This window comes from Rhinoraja longicauda, chromosome 25 (assembly GCF_053455715.1).
Source record: "Rhinoraja longicauda isolate Sanriku21f chromosome 25, sRhiLon1.1, whole genome shotgun sequence".
Classification (NCBI taxonomy): Eukaryota; Metazoa; Chordata; class Chondrichthyes; order Rajiformes; family Arhynchobatidae; genus Rhinoraja; species Rhinoraja longicauda.
The window spans coordinates 7,733,587-7,756,887 of record NC_135977.1 but is presented as its reverse complement, the minus strand read 5'-3'; the positions used below and the strand labels follow the sequence as shown (position 1 = coordinate 7,756,887).

The following is a 23,301-nucleotide window of genomic DNA, read 5'->3' as shown; positions in this document are numbered from 1 at the left end:
CTAGATAGAACTCTTAAGGATAGAGGAGTCAGGGGATATGGGGAGAAGGCAGGAATGGGGTACTGATTGAGAATGATCAACCACGATCACATTGAATGGTGGTGCTGGCTCAAAGGGCCGAATGGCCTACTCCTGCACCTATTGTCTATTGTCTAAATGCATTGTTCCCACTGCTAAATATTAAGTACAGCTCCTCAGCAGTTAAGGATATTGTATTGCACTAAGCTTCTGGTGGAGCTGCTGAACCTTTGGATCTTGTGGTAATTTATATCTGAATGAGTTCAGTTATGAAATATATGACGAATATTATCTAAATACACAACGATTTTGCATGTTGCTGCAATAAGAAAATGTTTATGTCGATCAAGTCCCATCAGAGTTAACAATCACCATTTCCTTCATACGGTTAATATGGTTACCACAATGAAGGTTGCGTCAAATGGTTCTTACAGTTTTCTCCCCTCTCTGTTCATCACAGAGCACGTTAGCAGATGCCTGGGAGCAGGATGTTGGGGGAAGATGCATATGAGAGGGTGGGAGGAGAAGTAAAGATTTGAATTCTTCAGCTTTTGTGTTTTTCTTTTGTTGCAATTTTGTTATTTCAGCAACTTCATAAAGGCTCATAGTAACCACATTGTTTCCTCACTTTTTTTATTCTTATTGTGCTGATGCCTCCAGACACGTTTGCAATTTGTCTTTGTGTGTAACTAATTTTTGTAATGGGTTGTTCAAGCATTTAGGAGCAAAACAACTTAATCCATTCCTTCATAAAATGCCCTTATTCTTGTGAGTCACTGACAGCAGAAATGTGCTGAATATTTTGTATGGAGGTATGCTACTCTTAACCATATGCTACTCTTAACCGACTCTTAATCTAGTCATACAGCACAGAAATGGGCCTTTCCTCCCAACACGTCCATACTGACGAAGATATCCCATCTAATCTAGTTTGTTTACCTATGTTTGGCTCTTAGCCCTCTAAACCTTTCCTGTCTTATATACCTGTCGAAATGTCTTTTAAATGTTGTTTTCATATCTGCCTCAACTACTTCCCCTGGCAGCTCGTTCCATATATTCACCAACCTCTGTGGAAAAACTTACCCCTCAGGTTTCCAATTAAATCTTTCCTCTCTCACTGTAAACCTATGCCCTCTCACTCTTGATTCCACTACCCTGGGAAAAAGTCTGAGCATTCACCCTATCTATTCCCCTCATGATTTTATACCCTGCTACGTGAACCCTGTTAGCCCTCTGCGCTCCAAGGAATAAAGTACTAGCCTGCCCCAGCCACTCCATGTAGCTCAGGCACACGAGTCCAGGCAACATCCTTGTAAATCTTCTCTGCACCTGTTCCAGCTTAATGGCAACCTTCCTATAAAAGACAGGATCTGCCTATATATCTGCCAACTAAGTACATGCTTAGGTTAGGTCCTCTTCTGTCTTTATTGCCCAGAGAGATAGCAGAAAGCTCAGGTAGAAAGAGTACTAGCAAGATCTCATTTTCACAAATCTTGTAAGCCATTGTAATCTGGGTTTCATTTGGATGCAATCTGTTGTTTTGTATTCATTAGCCTATTGTTAATTCATATTTGATTGTCTTGGTTGTTTTGAACATGAGTTGTAATTAGCCTATTGTCTTTTCTTGGAAGGATAGTTTTAACTGTATGACTCATTAACCTCGTGATTTTGTTCCTGAATATAGGAGCTCCAGACCAGTATTTTGGCACTAGCCACCAAAATCCTAGCAGGCTGTGATGAAGTGCTTGAAAAACTCCAGCGGGTTACCACATCAGTTATTAACAGTGAAATAGCTGACAAAGAACATAGGTCAGTCGAGCAATTGTTTTTAACCTGCTGAATTTATTTCATTATAATACAAGGTATATTGCAGGGGTGAACTTGGTCAGTGTATCCAATTTGTAACTAAGTGCCCTCTAGTGGCGATTAAAGCTTGATTTATTTGGTATGAGTTCCATTTAGACAATTTGGGCTATAGTTTATATTAACAATCGACAATGTTTTTTTTAAAAAAAGTTGATGATGAAACTTTCTCTTTCCAAACGCATATGGTACAATATTGGTAAACATTGCAATGGTCTCATATCCATATAACAGGCAGATGTTTCCTTTATAAGATTTATCTCCCTCTGCTCACCCACCTTCTTTGCTTCTCTGTGTATGTTTCTCTTGGTCCCTCAATTGATCTTTGCCTCCCTTCATTGTGTACTCGTTCTCAGAACCCTCTGCACTCTTTTGCTCACCCTCGAGTACTTTTGCGACCGCATGCACAGTGTTTCTCAGTCATGTGAGCTTGTTTGCTCTTGTGCCTACTCGTGCACTTTTCTTTGCGGTGTCGTGCTCGTTCTAGTTCCATCTGTGATTTTTCTTTCAGTCCCTCTCTTGCTGCCTCTTTTCTCTCTTGTTCTAGTTCTAATTTGCTCTCTTTCAAATGCAAATGGTTTTAGCAGGCGAGAAAAAAAAGTGATGTAATTCAAGATAATGAAGGACGAGAATTGGAAAATATTTCCATCTGGAGAAATGCCTTCATTCGCTGGATGGTTAATCTTTGGAACTGTACTCCAGAGGTCTGTTCAAGTTCTGTCATTAAGGGTTTAGTTTAGAGATACAGCGTGGAAACAAGCCCTTCGGCCCACCGAGTCCGTGTTGACTAATGATCACTGGTACACTAGTTCTATGTTATCCCAGTTTCGCAATTTATCATCTTAGGCCCCCTCGGTCATGGCTGACCATGGGTGATGCATCCTAGTTGGCTGCTTGCTCCACACCTCGGCTAGAGCAGCGTCGCTTGTGGCTGAAGAGACCAATGCAGGAGTGACAGTCTCTGTGGCAAAGGTCACATTTGTGTGTGGACTCTGGTCTGTTGAAGTTGCTGCGCTCCTTTCTGCGTGCCCGCTTTTCTGCCGCTGCGTTCATCAGCTTCTCTTCCCCCGTTTTGAGATGTTGGTTCAGGGTACCTCTCCACCTCGTACGATCAGCTGCAAGGCTCTCCCAGGACTCCACATCGATGTTGAGCGTCTTCAAATTTCTCTTGCAGACATCCTTGTAACGTAGCTGGGGGCGGCCGATGGTTCTCCTCCCAGATATTAGCTCTCCATAGAGGATGTCTTTTGGAATACGGCCATCCTCCATGCGGTGGACATGGCCCAGCCACCGCAGCCTGCGTTGCCTGAGTAGAGTGTACATACTCGGAAGGCCAGCGCCAGACAGAATCTCGGCATTGGACACTGTCTTGCCAGGATATACCCAGGATACGGCGGTTGCTTCTAAGGTGGAAGGTGTTGAGTCTTCTCTCCAGTCTGGCACATGTAGTCCATGTCTCACTGCCGTACAGCAGCGTGCTGTTGACACAGGCGTTGTACACTGCTATCTTTGTCTTCACTGTCAGCTTTGGATTGGTCCACACTCGAGTGGTGAGGCGAGCGAGAGTTATAGCTGCCTTCCCGATCCTCTTGTCAATCTCTGTGTCCAAGAAGAGGTTGTCGGTGATGGTGGAGCCGAGGTACGTGAACTGATGGATGGCATCGAGTTCGTAGTCGTCGATGGTGATGACAGGCGGTGACTCTGTATCCTATCCCAGGACATTAGTCTTCTTCAGGCTGATGGTCAGCCCAAATTCCTTGCAAGCCCGATAGAAGCGGTCCATCAATGACTGTAGTTCCTGCTGGGTGTGGGACACAACTGCTGTGTCATCGGTGAACAACATGTCTCTGATGAGAGCTTCACGTACTTTTGTCTTGACTCGGAGGCGGGTGAGGTCGAAGAGCTTGCCGTCTGATCTAGTACGCAGGTAGATCCCCTCTGTTGCGGTGCCGAAGGCATGTTTCAGGAGCAGAGCGAAGAAAATCCCAAAGAGTGTGGGAGCGAGGACGCAGCCTTGTTTGACGCCACTGCGGATGTCGAAGGGCTCCGAGAAACTGCCATTGAACTGCACTGTCCCCTTCGTGTTGATGTGGAAGGATTCTATCATGCTCTGCAGTTTTGGTGGGCAGCCGATCTCTGGGAGAGCCTTGAATAGGCCATCTCTACTGACGAAGTCAAACGCCTTGGTGAGGTCAATGAAAGCAATATACAGGGGCATCCGCTGTTCTCTGCACTTCTCCTGGAGCTGGCGAAGGGAGAAGACCATGTCTGCTGTTGACCTTCCAGCTCGGAAACCGCACTGTGACTCTGGGTAGACACGTTCTGCCAACTTCTGCAGGCGGATCAAGATAACCCGAGCAAAGACCTTGCCGACGATGTTGAGGAGGGAGATGCCTCTGTAGTTGTTGCAGTCGCTTCTCTCAACCTTGTTCTTGTAGAGGGTAATGATCATGGCATCCCTCATGTCCTGTGGTACAGCTCCTTCTTGCCAGCACTGACAGAGGACTTCATGCAAAGGAAGCAGTAAGGTAGTCTTGCAATGCTTGATCAGGTCAGGGGGAATCCCGTCGCTGCCTGGGGCCTTGCCTGAGGTCAGGCTGTCAATGGCCTTGCTGAGCTCTTCTACCGTCGGCACTCCATCTAACTCATCCATGGTCGACAGGCACTCGATGGCGTCAAGGGCTGAGGGGGGACACAGTGTTCTCTCTCGAGTAGAGGTCGGAGTAGTGTTCCACCCATCTCTCCATCTGCTGGCATTTGTCTGTGATTACTTCCCCAGTGGAGGATTTGAGGGGGGCTGTCTTGCTCAGGACTGGTCCTAGTGCCTTCTTAATGCCATCGTACATTCCCCTGATGTTCCCTGTTATGGCGGCCGTCTGGATGTCATCACTAAGCTGTGTCCAGTCCTCATTGGTGCAACGCCTGGCAGTCTGCTGAGCCTTGCTCCTGGCAGCCCTGAGGATCTGCAGGTTCTTCTCGCTGGCTGACCGCTTGTACTCGCTTGTAATTTATAGAAGCCAATTAACCTACAAACCTGCACATCTTTGGAATGTGGGAGGAAACCAGAGCACCTGGAGAAAACCCATGCGGTCACAGGGAGAACGTACAAGCTCCTACAGAAAGCCCCCCATAGTCAGAATCCAACCTGGGTCTCTGGTCCTGTGAGGCAGCAACTCTACCTCTGCACCACAGTGCTGCCCAATAGATTTTAGAATATTGGAGGAATTAATAGAAACATAGAAAATAGGATCAGGAGTAGGCCATTCGGCCCTTCGAGCCAGCACTGCCATTCAATATGATTATGGTTGATCATCCAAAATCAGTACCCCGTTCCTGCTTTCTCCCCATATCCCTTGATTCTGTTAGCCCAAAGAGCTAAGAGCTGTATCTAACTCGGAATTATAGGTCATCGTGAAGGGGAGAGAATATCCCCAAAAATGACAAACTGTAAGAGTAAGGAGCTGATGGACTCAATGGCCTTCTGTTTTTGTGCATCAAACAATGAACAATACGGCAATGCAGAGATGACAGAATAATGATTGGAAGTAAATCCCTTCTCTGGAGTACTAATTTCTATTCTGTTCATGTAGCCAAAAGATAACAATAAAGAGTAGAGGTCAAATAGGTCAATTAACTAGTTTGATGTCTTGAGCCAAATGGCCCCTTTCCATGCAATAAAATAAAATAAAACCTGTTTTTCATTGCAGGCTAAAGGGCTTGGAACAAATCACTAAGGCGACTCTGTTGGGCCATTTGCTGCCAGTATTGCTCACCTCACTGATGCACCCAAATCTACAGACATTGACAATGGCAGATGCACTCATGCCACAGCTCGTTCAGCTTGTTCTCTACACCAGCCAGGTATGATTTGCATTATAAGGTTTGATCTCTTGGAATATCCATTGACAATAACTGGAATCTCAATGTCACAATGAAAGTGATTGAACCCAGAAAAATATGTTTTGTATTATCCCCAGTTATTTTCTGGTCACTTATTTATTTCATGTAATGTGGTTGTATGCACTTCCTCAGTATATAGTTTATTTAGCACACACTCTACTCCCATCTCCATGCCTGTATGCGTGTGTCTCTCTCTCACTTTTGCTTGCCTTTTACGCTTTTTTGCTCACCTTTTACTCTCCCTTTCTCTCACCTACCTTTTGCTTTCACTTTCTCTCACTTGCCTTTTGCTTTCTCTCACACTGTCTCTGACTTGAGGGTGTGAGTTGAGTTCGCATTAAATCATTCTACTAATTTGTGGCATTACAGCCACTGTACCCTCATTATTTGTACTTCTAAAATTTATAAATTGAATGGAAGCTACATCTTTGTTGCAGAGGTTGATTGAATCATTTTTAAGATGAATGAAACTTAGTGCTCCACTTGTCTTGGATTCATTACGAGTATGTAAAGTTTAAGACACTCTTCTCTTGTTTAGACCGCCTTGCTGTTGAAGACACAAACTCCCGTTTTCACAGATATTGGTGATGATCCCTATTTAGGAACTGAACAGAGCCAGAAGGGGAAAGTTCCGTTGTTGGATGACAGGTGATGAAAGTTAAAATGGTTTAATGGACAAGATGCAATTTTAGTTGGGACACAAGAAACTGCAGATGCTAAAACCTTTTCAATATGTGGGAGCTAGGTGTTGACCGTACTCCCCCATTGCCATTTCTATTTGTTTCGGTCTTAATTCAGTCAATTGAATTGGTTTGGGCTTGTATTGAACTTCCTTAGTTGAGTTGTAACTGTTGGAGTACTGCTGAATGGATTCTTTATGTTAGGAGCTACCGTATGCTGGAGGAAAAGGAAGAGCCTGGCTTTCTGACTGGATTGAAGATCCCTGCACCATGGGCAGCTGGGAAGACGGTAGAAACGGTCCATCCTGTGAGAGACAATTACAAGTTCAAAGAGACGGTGCATATTCCTGGTGCACGCTGCCTCTATCTGAGGTTTGACACCCGTTGCTCCTCCCAATATGATTATGACAAGGTAAATCGGAACAAAATTAATTTTCAAATTGCTAACGCTTTGAGTACAGTAAGATGGGTGTAATCCTGTTTACAAAAATTGTAGTAGAGAGGTTGGGAGAGCTGATCCAGTGATGATTGCCTGGACAAAATGCTGCAAATAAACCTCAAGGGCCTGATGAGCTAGGAAATTCATATTTCCAAGTTTTATGTTAATGCAAAACTGAGCAGGAGGATGGAAAGAGGTTTCAATGAATTTTGGACAAACTTGTGAATGGCCAAGGACATTGGCAGCAAATAGTTAGAAAATATTTGCCCATGTCCCCTTCAAACCTCTGCATCCCCTTCCAAGGGGACTTGAGAACAGCAATAAAGATGTCCCCAAGCATATGGGGCTTTGGTACGACAATACCTGGATACATCCGCCACAGAGGGAGTGCAGCAAAGAATCACTGGACTGGTTCCAGAGATGCTAGACTAATCAGGAGTAGACCATTTATGACTGTGAGGAAAAGTTTCTTGATGCTGAGGATGTTGAATCTTTCAAATCTTTACCTTAACTCATTCATTGAGTTTATTCAAAACAGCTTTATAGATTCCAGAATATTAAGGGGACTAAAGGAAAAGGGCTTGGCGCAAGAAAATGGCTTGGGATATAAGATCTTGCCATGATCTTTCTGAAAGGGAAAGCAGGCACAAAGGACTCCTGTTCCTATCTATAATTCAATTAGCTGTGGAACGCTGAGCTCATTCACATGTCTAGGTACAAAAATTCACTCAATATTATCATTAAAATTGTTACAAAGCAAAAAGAATGGATAAAAACACAAACAATAACTTCTCCATATACAGTTAAAAAGTCAACTTGCCCCAAAGACTTTCACTGACTCGGGTGAAACAGTGATGCTTCAGTGTTTTAGCAACAGTAGAACACCTAAAGGCTTTGTCTTTCCTTTAACTGATATTAATGGCTTTATTTCAAAAATGGTCAAATTTGTCCATCTCTTTCAAGTTTTGCATGTCAAGTTTTGCTGTCTTCCTACTTGAAATTATTGTCCATTGCATGTGCAAAATCTAATTTCAAGAGTAGAAAGCTTTTGAATATCTTTTTCTTTGAATGAGTGGTCCTTATTCTACATTACATATGTTTTCATTTGGTTTGAACTTAATTTTATGATTTGTATTCATGCAGGGTGTTATGAATTTAACTTTAATAACCAGTAGGATTTTGTAATTCTTGGCATCATGTTCGGTACAGATGTTGTGGGCCAAAAGGCCTGTTCCTGTGCTGTACTTTTCTATGTTCTGTGTTCTAATTCTCAGTAGCCTGCTTTTAATGTTTTGATGGGATATTGCTATTCTTCAATAATGTGTCATGTATTTTTGCAGCTGGTGATTTATGCAGGTCCAAACACAAATAGCAGGAAAGTAGCAGAGTATGGAGGTAATACCTTGGGATATGGAAGTCGCAGTGTTTTGGGAACAGGTTGGCCTAAGGACTTGGTCAAGGTAATTATATAGGTAAAATGAAGAATTTTGATAATGAGTAAGTTTTTGAGAGATACAATAGTTCTCCCCTGAATGTAGTTTTGAAGTAAATTTAAATTATTTTGTGGAGAATTAAATTAGTTAAGCAGGTACTGAGATGAACAGATGAATTCTGATGAAAGGACAAAGACATTGCGTTAAAAACAATTTTTGTTTAAACTGAAGCCACTGGACTGTCTCAGGTCTGAAATTAAATCATAGGTATTTATGTTTATTAGGTTGAGGGAGACACAGTTACATTTTCTTTTGAGATGAGGAGTGGGCGAGAACACAACACGCCTGATAAAGCCATGTGGGGATTTGCTTGTACTGTTCGAGCCCAGGTAAGGTACATAGTTTGTTTTTTATTTACTTGTCACACATATATACAAGGGTCATCTCTTATCGTTACAAATTTACTTCAGTTGCTTTCGCCAGATTTTGATTGCCTTTTGATACTTCTTGCTTTGATTATTTGGTTTGTCACAGGAATCTTCAGAGGATGTTTCAGGAGGGCTTCCTTTCCTTGCTGATCTTGCACTGGGACTTTCTGTATTGGCCTGCTCCATGCTTCGAATCCTTTATAATGGACCAGAAACAACTAAAGAGGAGGAAGCATGTCAACAACTGCTCAGATCAAAGCTGCTACAGAGGCAAGCAAGTCTCAATTGTTTTCTTAAGAGGAGACACACTTGTTAGAGGGAAATGAACAGTTGATGTTTTGAATCGAGGACCTTCATCTGGACTGGTTCCAAAACACCAACTGTTCATTTCCCTCCACAGATGCTGTTCAACCCAATAAGTTCCTCCAGCAGATTGTTAATTGTTTTCTCACTTGACAAATCTGTCCGTCCTTCGTATTTGAAGGATGTCTTTAGACTTTTACATTACGGTACAGCATGGAAACAGGTCTTTCGGTCCACCGAATCCCCGCCGACCAGTGATCACCCATACACTAACACTATCATACACACTAGGAACAATTTACAAGTTTACCAAAGCCAATTAACTTACAAACATGCAGGTCTTTGGAGTATGGGAGGAAACCGGAGCACCCGGAGAAAACCCACGAGGTCACAGGGAAAACGTACAAACTCTGTACAGACAGCACCCGTAGTAAGGATCGAACCCGGCTCTCTGGTGCTGTCAGCCAGCATGTGCCATCGTGATGCCCCTGATTCTGTCATAATTATGTATTTCTCGTGGATTTATCTTATGCTCTAGTTAATCTGTTCAAATGAATAGCTCTCTATATTGAAAGATGAATTTACATAAATAAGTACTCTCTTAAAACTTGACAGTTATAAAGCACAGTTTAAAAATATTGAATATTCTGTGCTTTAATCATTCTTTGATAACAGAATAGTTGAATAAATTGAATTAAACATTCTTATTTCTGTAAATGGATTCCTCTAGTTTTGTTTGCTCACGTTTGTATCAAAGAATAAATATTGCTGATCAGAAAATTAGATAGCTATTTAGCATGCTGAGAACTGAAAGGCTTGCCTCACTAAGGGTTTAATGAAAAATGAGCTCTCTAGAGATAGGACCCCAAACACTAGACCTCCCTCAATTCTGTACTCAATTGAGATTCTCATCCAAAACCTGAGAAATTCTGTTACTATGGCACTGTATCTTTCAACATAATGATTCCATCTTGTCAGATCCACTGTGTATTTTTAGATTTTGAACATCTGCGGTATTTTACTAATGCATTATGTAATTAAATCCATTCTCGGAACAGTAAAAACTTTAAAATGGTTTCATAGTTTAAAGCCAATCCCACTAGAATATGTAATTACTGGAAACGGGTTCCACTCGCTATCATTCATTACTAAGGAAATAATGTGACTAGAATACTTTTTAAATTGCATTTTGAATATTATCAATTTTTACTAAGGAGGAAGCTCAGGATTTGAGGCATAGGAGTTGTGATGTCTTAGATCAGAAATGATTTATCACAGAGGAGGTATTGGCAGCTCCAAGGTGCATTAAGATGGATCAGATAGAAAGGAAAATGTTTGTCAAGGCTTCGGGGAAAGTGAGGGAGTGTGGCTGACCTTCCTCTTTAAAGAGATGGCACAGACTCCAAAGTTTAAATGATTTATATCTATAATTCATGGATATTGTCATGTACATTGGAAGCCAGAAAAGATTAACTTATTCTTGAAAATTGTAATAATTCAAACCCATCAACAATTCATATTGATGAACATACAAATTTACAAGAACAATTGTGCACTTTCTGTGCTAGAAGTGAATTTTAGAAACTTTTCATACCTTTTGTTGACAGGTGCCAGTGGCAGGTAGAAGCAAATGGTGCCTTGTCTCCTGCTTTGACACCAAGTCCCTCTCCCCTGCCACTGACTATCGAAGAGGACCGGGAGTTCACATATCCTTGCGATGCACTTGCACCTCCACTTCCAGTTACTGGGCACTACTTTGACTTGCCAAGAATACGTCTGCCACCTGGAATAATGGGGAAACTGAGGGAAATATCTGGCAGAGCAAGACCTCAATTCAGGCCGAGTATAAAGTGAGTGGATTTCTTTATTTGTCAGTATGTATTGTGCACAAAGAGACTTTGTTGCCCTTGTACTAGTAAAAGTATACATGTTTGTGGAAAGAATATAGAAGGGATTGTTGAATATTTTGAATAACCATTCAGTTCTCTAATGCTCTTTTCTGTTCGATCAAACTTCTTGGAGGTACTTGCTCTTTTGTTTAGTGCCATGGGTGGCAGCTGCCATCTGGTTTAAAACCTAGATAATAAGTTCAGAGTATATTGCCCATTTTTTTTCTTTTACTGACATCGACATATTTGTAAACTTCCCTGCAGCAGTTAAGGGATAGCAATCTGGAAAACAAGTTGAATTTTCACCTTTCAAAAAAGCCACTAGAGTAAATTTACTAATGTCCCAAAACAGGCCAGTTAGTAAAGGCTGGTGATCAAAGCTGGGATTTTTGTGATTTTCCAAGATAAGTGTAATGCCATTCAGGGTGCTTGACTTTGTGAGATGTTCATTTTGACACAATTAACAGTAACATTTATGTTGTTTATAAATATATTAGTTTGATAATATATTAATTAATCTTTTTACACAGTGCCCCTTTTTCTCTTACATTACTCCTTAGCTCTAAAATCTGGAAGCCCATCTTTCAAGTGGCAAGTTCCGTACAACACCGATATATAACATTCTCATCCTCTTTCTTGATAATTTGCTGCAAATTCTTACAATTATGTTAAATATGTTATTTTTGTCAAAATATGCTGACCATTCTAGATAAAGAAAAAGCTTGTTCAGGATCAGTGCATTAGCCTGTTAATAAAATGTGCCCATGTAGGATCCCATTAATTCTCTCCAGAGATGCTGCCTGACCCGCTGAGTTACTCCAACATTTTGCGTCTCCTTGTTTGATAAGATGTTTTTTGGACTGAGACCATCTAGAATTTTAATTGTTCATCTTGAAATTATTCATGTTATATTTTTAGGAAAGTGAAGAGGGATTACTCACTCCCTGCTGATTTTTTTTAACCTTTTGATTGCAGGGAAGTGATTCAGCCTGACGTGATGGAAGAAATGGTGGTGTCATGTGTGATCAAGCATTTGAATCTGATAGATGCACTGCAGTCTCTGATTAATTTCCAATATCGAGAAGAACACTTGGAAGAATACGACCTTCTGTGTAAAATAATGGGGGAAACTTTCAAAAAACTTAATGCAATGGAGAGGCAACTTCAGGTATTGCTGGGTCAGAAAAGAACACTGTATGCTTGTTTTCGATGCTTTTAGAATGTAGGTACTGCTAGGTTTGGAAAGAGAGAATGTATTGTCGAATCCCATGGTTGTAGATATGATTGGCGGGAATCTTCATTTGTTCTATGCCTTCCTAAATCTGAATAAGAACATTTGTGAACAATAATTAGGGCGGCAAGGTGGCGCAGTGGTAGAATTGCTGCCTTACAGTGCCAGAGACCTGGTTCGATCCTGACTGCGGGTGCTGCCTGTACGCAGTTTGTATGTCCTCCCCGTGACCTGCGTGGGTTTCGACCAAGTGCTCTGATTTCCTCCCACTCTCCAAAGACTTACAGGTTTGTAGGCTAATTGGCTTGGTGAAATTGTAAATTGTCCCTAGTGTGCGTAGGATAATGTTAGTGTGCGAGGATCGCTGGTCAGCGCGGACTCTGTGTGCCAAAGGGCCTGTTTCCACGCTGTATCTCTAAACTAAACAAAACTAAAGAATGGTGTCTGATGGAAGTCCATCAACTAATGTTACAATTTAATTTCAAAAATGTCTGACATTTTTTAGTCGTGGTAATATTAAACAACTGGGAAGTGATCAAGTACCTTTCTTTGGATCCGGTTCTACTTGACAAATGAAAAACTGATACTTAGTGCCTCACCTTGATAACCTCTCTGTTATTGAATAACTAACCTGTAGATGAAGAACCTTTTTCCTACAGAGAGAAAACCTCTTACTTGTCTTGAGCACATATCCAAATGTTTCTTTATTTCAGGTATTTTTCCAAGTATTCCAAGATAATTGTTGGTTTCACTGTCTTGTAGAGTGTGGCAGAGCTTGAACAGAAGTGGCAGAATGAGATGGAAGATAGCCAGCAAGGAAAACTGGAGAACAACATACCATTCTTCCATGACTATCACTTCAACGAGGTTAGTATTTGAATATAAAAGATGAAAGTAACGAATGTTCATAACTTAAGACATAACCTACTATCTTTTTAGTGATGGGCCTTAATGTGATCAGTAGGGAGTTAATCCACGTTGTTAATTAATCCGTTAAAAAATTGTGTATTGTTTGTGTTTTTTATCTTGAATCTCCTTATGTGAGATGAATAGTTTCTTGGTGGTCATTGTTTTGCCTTTATTGTTGGTAGATGTAATAACTTAAATGGTAAGCTGTTTTCATAATACCTGTTCACTTCAATAAGTAATAGACTATAGTTTTGTAGCATTTTATGTGCTCCAAAGCATTCTGGTTCTGTGCTGCCCTCAAAGATTGGTTGAGTTTAAACTTCATTTTTGCTTGTTCAAAATGGCAACCTATTTTCGAACAGCAATTAGCATGAGTTAACTGTTCAATTGTTTTTGACGATATTGTTTGAGTAAAAAATGTTGATCAGAATGGCAGAGGTACGTTAAGTCATGCTATGAAATCCACATCCACTTCTTTGTTCCTATTTGCGCAATCTGCGAAATGAGACTTTTGACGAACAGTTCATCAATAATTACCTCATATCAACTTCTGTTTTGTACTCCAGTCCCAGTGTGAGATGAAAGTGAAATTCTTATATTGTCTATTCCTGATGATGAACTAGTGGAACCAATGATTGGGTGTAACATACCGGCAGTCAACTACATTGATTAGAATTGATTAGTTGATCCTAAAATATCATTTTAATAGTATTATTTTTCTCTAGAGCAAAATGAAGGAATTGGAATTGATGTGCTCCCTGAAGGAGATGCCATTTGACTGTAATGATTTGGAGAATGTTGTCCTCTTGTTAAGGTAAGATGTTAGTTGCTCTGCTGCTTGTGAATAAAGGGTTTGGAAGGGGTGCAATATCGTTCACAGTGAATGGCTAAGCAAGTGTCAGTTGATGAATTGTTCCAAGATACGTGACCACTCAACATGAGACAGGTTGGCGGCCAGAATCCTGAAATCCCAAAAATAATGGGCTTTGCCACCTGAAAGAAAGGTGTTAAGATAACTAGAATGAAAAATAATACTTTTGTACAGAATTGTATTGGTTCAGTTTTCATTTGATAAAACGTAAAAAAACATTTTTGGAATCTGATCATTTTGGTGTTTTTTTAAAAGAATTTAAAGAATGCACAGCCATGCTTCACAAAGTACTTACACTTCTTTACATCATAACTTTATTGAAAAAAAAATCCAAATTTTATCCTAAAACAACATTTCATTTATTCAGTTTACATTTGAGATGTGAGAGCCAGGGAGATCATTTAGTGGCCTTGTGCAATTGAACTTGCCACTTGATTTTTGAGTCAAGATCAAGTTCCATATCCGCCTATAATATTGGAAGAACATCCAAAGATCTCCACAGGAGCATTATCAAAACCAAATATGTTGAGGCACATAGGAGACATGGGGTTACATTTATCATCAAAGCACGATCCTCGATACGATAGAACTTTATTTATCCCAGGAGGGAAATGGATCAAATTTACGCACCTTTTATTGAGAATATAATAAAAGGTAAGCAAAAGGGCTGGCTGTCTGAGATTAATTCATGATCATAAATTTTGTACTGCACCGCACTATAATAACAGTGATTGGATTGAATTTTTTCTTGTATGCAATATAAGTTTTTGTTAAATTTGTAAGGAAGTGATATATTTGCAGAACACCAGATGTTTCAAGAAAAAATCTAAACTAAAGACACAGTCTTTCCAAAATTGATCAACAAAAAGAATTAACTTGCATTCTCGAGTAGATTCAGAACCAATAGTATTGCTTAAATTGCTGCATGTATATGATACGATAGAACTATATCCCAGGAGGGAAATTGATCCGCCAACAGTTATAAAACACAAAATACCTGAAACGTGAAATTAAAGTGATGAGTGGAAAGGATTGGGGATGTGCAAAGATTGGGGGGGGGGGGGGGGGGTCAGTCTACCCCATGACAGAACGGGGAGGAGTTGTACAGTTTGATAGCCACAGGGAAGAAGAATCTCCCGTGGCGTTCTGTACTGCATCGTGGTGGAACCAGTCTGTTGCTGAAGGTGAGCTGTATATTGTCTAGGATGCTCCACAGTTTGAAGAGCATCCTCCCGTCCAGGACCACCTCCCATGAATCCTACTCCGCCCCCAGGACGTCCCAAGTAGGTTTCTGGATCATCTTACAAAAGGGAAGAGAGATGGTGAGAGAGGTGTAATGGTGGAATCTTGGACCATAGTCTTGACAGCTGGGGGCATGACTATCTATGGTGGGAATATTACATTAGTTGTGTTAGAATTGGAGGAATGCAGATATCTCAAACCACTATGGAATTGTAGGAGGTTAGAGACAAGGAAGGGGTGAGATCATAGAGGAATTTGAAACAGGAATGAAAATTGAGGATTTTCTTATCGAGGAGCCAATGTAGAGTAGCAAGCAAGAGGGCAGTGTTAGTAGGGTAGGGTGGTGTGATTGTCAACAGAGTGTTTGATGGACAAGATTTAATGCAAGATAGAAATGATCTTGGTTTTATTAAGATTTGGATGACCTTCGGTTTATCAAGATTTGAATGATATTGAGTTTTTAAAAATATGTATGAGAGAGGCCAGCCAAGAGCGCATTAGAACAATCATGTTTCGAAGTAGCAAAGCTGTGGATAAAGATTTCAGCAGGTGATGTGCTCAGGTGCGGATAGAATTTGATAATTTTAATGTTGTTGGAATAACCGACCTTCGGAATAGAACAAATGTCAAAACCAAAGCACGTCTCATGGACAAAAAACAAAAGCCAACAAATGAAAGGAGAATGACTAGGTTTAAAACTATGTTGCTGGCCCATTATCCTGTTCTAAGAAACGGGCCTCTTTGGGACTTGCGACAATAGTTTGTTTGACTGGTATCACTGTATGTCATGATTCTTATGCAGTTGAATTTATACTCGTGCCACTAAGTTTAAATTGGAATATAATTATTGATGCTGCTTATTTTTACCCGCTCTTTTGTAAAACTTTGCTTTTGTGCAGGGAGAAATTTGGTCAGGAGGTGAATTCATTGGCACCGAAGTCTTCGCATTCTTTATCAAAAACAAAATCTTTGGTTAAAAGCTTGATGAATCGAGCTGAGCTATTGTTGCATGTTACAATAGCAGCACAGTCTGGACTGACGAGGAGTATTTCGGGAACCCCTGCTGATACACCAGGTACCGAAAGAAAAACAAAAAATGATGAAAATACTCAGTACAACAGCTGTGGAGGGAGAAATTGTTTCAGGTCAATGATCTTCTGTCAGAACTAGATAAAGATGCAAGAGGTTCATTAACCAAGCACAGAAGAAGAAAAAAAGGGGCAGAGAAGAGATAATATGCCAAAATGACTGATAGTGCAATGCAAAAATAATGATTGCAATGCAAACGGAACGATAATGGGGCAAGCAGTGAGAAACAGGATGGCCTTAGAGAAGGAGCAAATGACAAAGCAGAATCATTACCAATAGCTTCTTCACCGTAAAAAATAAGCGGCTATGATCTGAAATTGTTGAGCTAACGTTTAAGTGCCAAGGGCTGTGAAATGTCCAATTTAAGGATACAATGCTGTTGTATGTACTTCATTATATCAGTTATTGTGGTGAAGGAGAGCAACATGAAAATGGGAGTGGGATACAATACAATACAATACAATATATCTTTATTGTCATTGTACCCAGGGGTACAACGAGATTGGGAATGCGCCTCCCATACGATGCAATAATTTAGGTAATTTAGACAGCAGCAACCCAACGAAACGAACAGTTGTAACAGTTTTGGACAGGGTAAAGTGCAAGTTGATCTATGTAAGACAATTGAGAATTGTAATGGTAGGCTGCCAGAAACAGTTTAGTTTGCAGATTAGTGCTGGTTCTTCACAAAGAAATCACGCAGTCTGCATTTGGTTGTCGCAGTTTGGAGGAAATTGGACTGACCGGCAAATTGCTGTTCCACCGTGGAGCTTTGAGGTCCTCGAGACTAGGAAGGAAGGAGATAAAAGACAGATGCCTCATCTCCTGCCTTTAACAAGTTGATGTGCTGAGAAGTGGACCTGGTGTTGGAGGTGATTGAAAAGTGGACATGTTGTCTTGGTGGGAAAGGTCATCGTTTTTGAGAAGTTGTAAAGTACCAGCACTAATTTGTTGACAGTTGAGGATGATGTAGCAGAAAGTCAAGACAGAGGGAATGCTTTCATGGTTCTGAGAATCCAGATTTGGTTTTGTGCCCTGTCAACCATGGAATAGAATCCTTGATATAGGAAAAAAAGGAAGGTGACATTGTCAAAACAGATAAGTGAGGACCGAGAAAATGGGAGAAATAATAATATTGTTTCAGTACATTGGGTGGGATGAGGTCTAGTCAAAGTGGCTGCAGAACTCAATGGATGTAGTCATTTCCTCCTTCTTCTACAGCTCCTTTGAATCGAGGATGACTTTCAGTCTGATTTTGCATGTTCTGGACTTGTGAAGTCAATGTGGGAATTGGCTTCAGATAAGGCAAGAGGGGGAATCAAGCCCATGTTGCTGTTAGAAACTTCCGTTACCCACTGTGTTTAGATTTTGATAGTTGGAAAGAGAAATGTTATCAATAGTGTATACTAATGGTGGTGTAGCAGTAGAGCTACTGCCTTACAGCAGTAAGGCAGAGACGCGGGTTTGATCCTGACAATGGGTGCTTGACTAAACAGAGTTTGAACGTTCTCCCCGTGATCTGCGTCGGCTTCTCCATGATCTTTGGTTTCCTCCCACACTCCAAAGACGTACAGGTTTGTAGATCAATTTGCTTGGTATAAATGTAAAATTGTCCCTAGTGTGTAGGGTGGTGTTAATATGCGGGGATCGTTGGTCGGTGCAGACTCGGTGGGCCGAAGGGCCTGTTTCCGCGCTGTATTTCTAAAACTAAAACTAAAATGCAGTGCTGAATAGATCAGTGCATGATGTATTATTCCAGCTGATAAGTACAATAATCATGTTACTTGTACAACTGTTTTATTTTTTGACGCATCAATGCTTATTTTGTCAGCGAGCAAATCATCTTCTGAAACCAAGGTGATTTCTCACACTGTTCGCCAACCTGTCTTCCTGCGCAGTATGTCAGCACCCTCTGACCTGGAAATGATCGCAAATGAGGATTTAGAATTCACTCGAGCCAATCAGAGGTAAAGAATTAAATGAATTTAAACAAGTCTACTTGGATTAATCATATCTGTCATTTTGTTAATAATTGCGCTGTGTTCATTTTGGTGGTAGAGATTGCAGAGCTGTTGGAATATCCTTGTTGAGTAATTGAAGTGTGTAGATGGTGTAAGCTGCTACACTGTCAGTGATGGAGGCAATTAATGTTTAGGATGGTGGGTGGGTCCCAGCCAAATGGCTACTTTTGCCTGGGTGATTGTTGAGCTTGTTGAGTGTTGTTTGAGCTGCATTCATCTATGAAAAGAGTATCACATTGTGCTCGTGATGTGATTTGTAAATGGTGGAGTTTTAATGCTGCAGTAGGCAAGTCATTGCCATGTGATACCCACCCTCTGAATGCTCCTTGGTTATAGCCATTGATGTGACTTCCTCAGTCAATTTCCTGCTCAATGGCGACCCACAGAATGCTGGTGGAAGTGGACATTATTATGGTGATGCCATTGAATCTTAAGGGTAGGAGGTTCAACTCATGATGGAGATGGTCATTGCCCGACACTTTTGTCGCATAAATATTACTTGCCACTTATCTGTCTGAATACTGCCTTGGTCTTATTGCTTACAGGCACAGACCAGTTCATTTGCTGCAGGTTTGTGAATGGAACAGGTATTGTACCGCCATCAGTGAGCATCCCCAAATGCAGATGGGATGACTGCTTTGCAGAGCACTGCCACTCAGTCTGCAAGGTTGACCCCAAACATATAATTGCCTTTCATCTCAATTCTCCATCCATGCCCACTCTGACACTTGTCTTTGGCCCTCACACTCTTCCAACTAAGCACAGCATAAACTCAGAATTAATTATTTTTCTCTGTCGAATTGGCTAAGTATTTCCAAATTTTTATTATGGATTTCCAGAATTTTCAGTTTTTAAAAATTGATGTTGAATAGGTACACAGTTTTGATGGACATGACATTTTAAAAAGCAAATTGCCCACTCAGAATCATATTGTTTTAATATCAGAGGGCCTACACCTCTATCATTGGGAAGAAGACATAGGAATAGGAAAACTGTGACCATCATGTTCAAGGATAGCTTTGTCTCAACAACCATCAGACTCTTGAACATTACTCAATACAAACCTCAACAATGGACTGTCTTTGGTTGCACATGGACTTTGGGTTATTTTGCGTTAGTTTGGGGTTATTTATTGAATGTTTGTTTATTATATATTATCTGTGTTTATTGCATTTGCAGATCTGTTAAACTTCTACAAGTAAAGAATTCCATTGTTCCGTTATCAGTGTATATGACAATTAAACATGCTTAACATGAAAGATGTATGAGAGATTGTCTGTCTTGTAGGAGGCGCCATGGGAATAGTCATCGGAGCAGTTCCTTTACTCTGCTTCAGTCCTTAACTATTGAGGATAGTCGTGACAAACCAACGTACAGTGTGTTACTTGGACAGCTCTTTGCTTTCATTGGGACCAATCCAGACCAAGCTGTAAGCGTTAATCTTTCTTGATACTTCACTTTGCTTGCTGTTTTATTGTAAAAAATCTTTAGTTAAGGAGCAGGACGATTATTTATTTTGAATGTTTTGTTTTAGGTAGTATATTAAGTATGATTTAGCCTACTAGGCTTGCTGTGTGGTCACGTTTTGGAATTTTTGATCAAGTATTGGAGAAATAATTATTTAATGGAAGATTCATCTCATTTTTCACCTAGCATCAAAATCAGTTTAATTTAACATATCTTTGCATTTGCTAAGGGTCACTTAATTTTAATTGTAACTTTTTGTTTTGAGAGTTATGTCCATAGCTTTTAAAAAGTTATGACTTTATTTTGTTTAGGTGTCGAGCAGCAGTTTTCTTTTAGCTGCTCAGACCCGGTGGCGGCGCGGTAACACGAGGAAACAAGCCCTTGTACATATGCGTGAATTGTTGACAGCAGCGGTCCGTGTCGGTGGCGTCACACATCTAGTGGGCCCTGTGACCACTGTCCTTCAAGGTGGACCACGGTAAGATGTGAAACACATGAAAAATGCTTTTCCCTTCGGGCGTCTGAGGCAGAACAGTATGTTGGCATTTCCTTGTAGTTTATGAGTTCCGAATACCTAAGAACTATCTATCCCCTTTTCACAATTTCACAATACTGTGAGAGATGCTAATTTAGGTGAATGGAGCTTGTCATTGTGTTCTTTACCAATAAAGGACTCAACTCCAACTGCAGCAGAGTAAGGCAGAAAAGTAAAGTATTGATTTGTTGTGAATACCAGTTGACTTTGATGCTGATTTCGGCCCAGTGGCATTTGGACAGAAGATACTTCCCTAATATCATATAAGAAAATAACTGCAGATGCTGGTACAAATCGATGGTATTTATTCACAAAATGCTGGAATAACTCAGCAGGTCAGGCAGCATCTCTTCACAAAATGCTGGAGTAACTCAGCAGGTCAGGCCGCATCTCTTTCATGATCCCTAATATCAAGATTGTTGTTAATTTTGTGCACATTTTCACCTCCCTTTTTCTATCTCCTTTGCTTTATACACAATTAGGCATCGTACTGCCACTGCCAAATGTAAAGAAAATTAAATGTCAATATAACTGCTCCCTAATTGTCCATGGTGGGCACATTGCCACCAAAGTGATGATATTTCTCTTTATTTAATTTAGTTTATTTCCCAGTCCAATCCAATGTATTGGGTTCCATTTAGAGCATTTTTCCTGATCAAAAGTTATGATATCTTAATGACGTGTAGACGTTGATAATAATGCTGGACGGCTCTGGACAGTAATGACCTATTTCCTGCAGATAGCAAGAAGGCAATATTAAATTTTAAATAATGTTGTTTCTTCAGTTGGAGAAGCTATAAAGTGATAGATGCAGTAATTACAGGACAATCAGTCTAACCTTGCTTTCGGAAAGTTATTGAAAAAAAATTCTGATGTTCAGTATTATTAATCCAATAAAATTCTGCTGATCGGTGGTATTAATCATTTACCCAATAAGTATTATTCAGATGGCAATTTAACCGAATACATGCAAAGGTCACAAATTGCATGCTAACCAGGTGAAGTCAATGAAAATAATAAATTTGGTAGAGTCAGCTGGAATGTTGTCAAGGGTTTTGACATGACAAACCGCTTAAAAAATGTTTAAAAATGCATGAATCCAAAGAAATTGACTATTTGGATTTAAAATGACAGCAGGGCAGGAAGCAAAAGATGATAACAGGTTATTGTGAGCAGAAGGATTAATAGTGGGGCTTTGTAGGACTCCAGTAGTTGGCCCTTTGATTTTAATGAATTAAAGAGTCATGCAAAATGTGGATTGCAGAAAAGCATCGATGGACTGGATCGATGAATAATGAAACCTAATCTGGGGAAATATCCTATGATGCAATTCGTGAGGGCTAACTAGGCAAAAGAAGTTGAGTGAAACTGAGTGAGCACAAACCAACGAAAGTGGCAGGAATTTGTGAATTATTGTCAAGAGGAAAGATAAGTTAGGCTGGGTTGCTTTCTTTGTAATAGAGGATACTGAGGTTCTTTCCTACACATTTTGTTCACTCCACTGCAAAATCTCCTCAAGGTATATGTACTTTGAAGAGGTTCTCCACCTCTCTCCGATGAGAGTTCAGCAAGGAAGAAGGATCTCGACCTGAAAAGTCACCCATTCCTTCTCTCTAGAGGTGCTGCCTGTCCCGCTGAGTTATTCCAGCATTTTGTGTCTACCTTCGATTTAAACCAGCATCTGCAGTTCTTCCCTACACATACTGAGGGAGATCTAGTTAAGGGTCTTAGATGGAATGAGCCAGAGGTCCCTTTCTTCCTTAGCAGGCAGGTAAATAACCAAGGAATATAGTTTGGTGGAAGTTTGAGACAGAGGTTGAGGGGAATTGTTTTCACCCTGATTGTCTCGAACCAGCTGCCTAAATGTTGTTTTCGGTGGAAATCTCTTCCTGTTTTTTGAGAAGAACTTGGGTAGGGTTTCAAAGTAATGCAATCTGCAAGGTTACAGACCAAGAAATAGATAGCAAGATTTGGCCAAGTTGCTTTTTTGAATAGAATCCAACATTTGGCAATTGGCTTAATTTCTTTCTGTAAATTTCTAATTCTAAAATGTCTGTGAAATCTTGTTAACTAATATATATTAACTTCTAAAGTTATTTTTATTCTTATTTAACAACTTGTTCTTTTCAGTGCCATTAATCGTAAATTCTAATTATCCAGTTGATTCTAATTCTAAATTTGTAAATAATAATTATTGCTCGTGTGGATTCAATTTTTTTTTATCCAGTCAAGTGTGTGTAAGCCAGTGCAGGCTGCTAAAATTGCATGATCCAAGATCCCGCCAATGGGTGGCACAATGGCGCAGCGGTAGAGTTGCTGCCTTATAGTGCCCGAGTCCCGCTTCTATCTGTACATTCTCCCTGTGACCTACGTGGGTTTTCTCTGGGTGTTCCGGTTTCCTCCGACACTATAAAGACGTATAGGTTTATAGGTTAATTGGCTTTGGTAAAATTGTAGACTGTCCCTAGTGTGTGTAGGATAGTGTTAGTGTGCTGAGAACGCTGGTCCGCGTGGTCTCAATGGGCTGAAGGGCTCGTTTCTGTATTGTTTCTCTAAACTAAACTAAGATAACGAATGATAACATAAATGAAGTTTTAAAAACAGATACATCATTATTTACCTATGTTTATATATAACCTGAAGAATGTTGCATTTATTTCAATATATAGGGTTTAATTTGGATACTAATGTGGAAAAGAAGATATTTGGCAAGTTGAACAATGTAGTTTCTCTTTGGTAAATATGTGTTTCTTTTCTCTCAGGATTGAAGAGCTGACATGTGGTGGGATGGTAGAACAGGTTCAGGAAGCTTTTGGCGAGACCATGACATCGGTTGTTTCTCTTTGTGCTCGATATCCAATAGCTTGCGCCAACAGTATTGGCCTTCTTTGTACCATACCATACACCAGGTAGGGAAAGATGATTCTCAGTGATTTGCCTGCTGGTCTGTTGGCAAAACCTATGCTATACTCTGTGTACTTTA

At 40.4% G+C, this 23,301-nt stretch overlaps 1 protein-coding gene across 10 annotated transcripts in view; it reads left to right on the top strand.

Annotated features, from left to right (window-relative positions):
• The window catches only part of hectd4 (HECT domain E3 ubiquitin protein ligase 4), a 173,658-nt gene that overhangs the window by 74,810 nt on the left and 75,547 nt on the right, over positions 1–23,301 (top strand). For 9 of the 10 annotated variants that reach the window (XM_078421863.1, XM_078421868.1, XM_078421861.1 and 6 more), the window contains exons 18-33: positions 1,703–1,827; positions 5,589–5,742; positions 6,320–6,429; positions 6,666–6,873; positions 8,241–8,360; positions 8,618–8,722; positions 8,868–9,031; positions 10,672–10,914; positions 11,929–12,121; positions 12,947–13,051; positions 13,819–13,907; positions 16,106–16,281; positions 18,127–18,262; positions 19,604–19,745; positions 20,095–20,261; positions 23,081–23,227. In XM_078421863.1, the coding sequence (XP_078277989.1) occupies positions 1,703–1,827; positions 5,589–5,742; positions 6,320–6,429; positions 6,666–6,873; positions 8,241–8,360; positions 8,618–8,722; positions 8,868–9,031; positions 10,672–10,914; positions 11,929–12,121; positions 12,947–13,051; positions 13,819–13,907; positions 16,106–16,281; positions 18,127–18,262; positions 19,604–19,745; positions 20,095–20,261; positions 23,081–23,227 (2,384 nt within the window). The remainder of the gene's footprint in view (positions 1–1,702; positions 1,828–5,588; positions 5,743–6,319; positions 6,430–6,665; positions 6,874–8,240; positions 8,361–8,617; positions 8,723–8,867; positions 9,032–10,671; positions 10,915–11,928; positions 12,122–12,946; positions 13,052–13,818; positions 13,908–16,105; positions 16,282–18,126; positions 18,263–19,603; positions 19,746–20,094; positions 20,262–23,080; positions 23,228–23,301) is intronic. The other variant, XM_078421866.1, reaches the window with a different exon arrangement.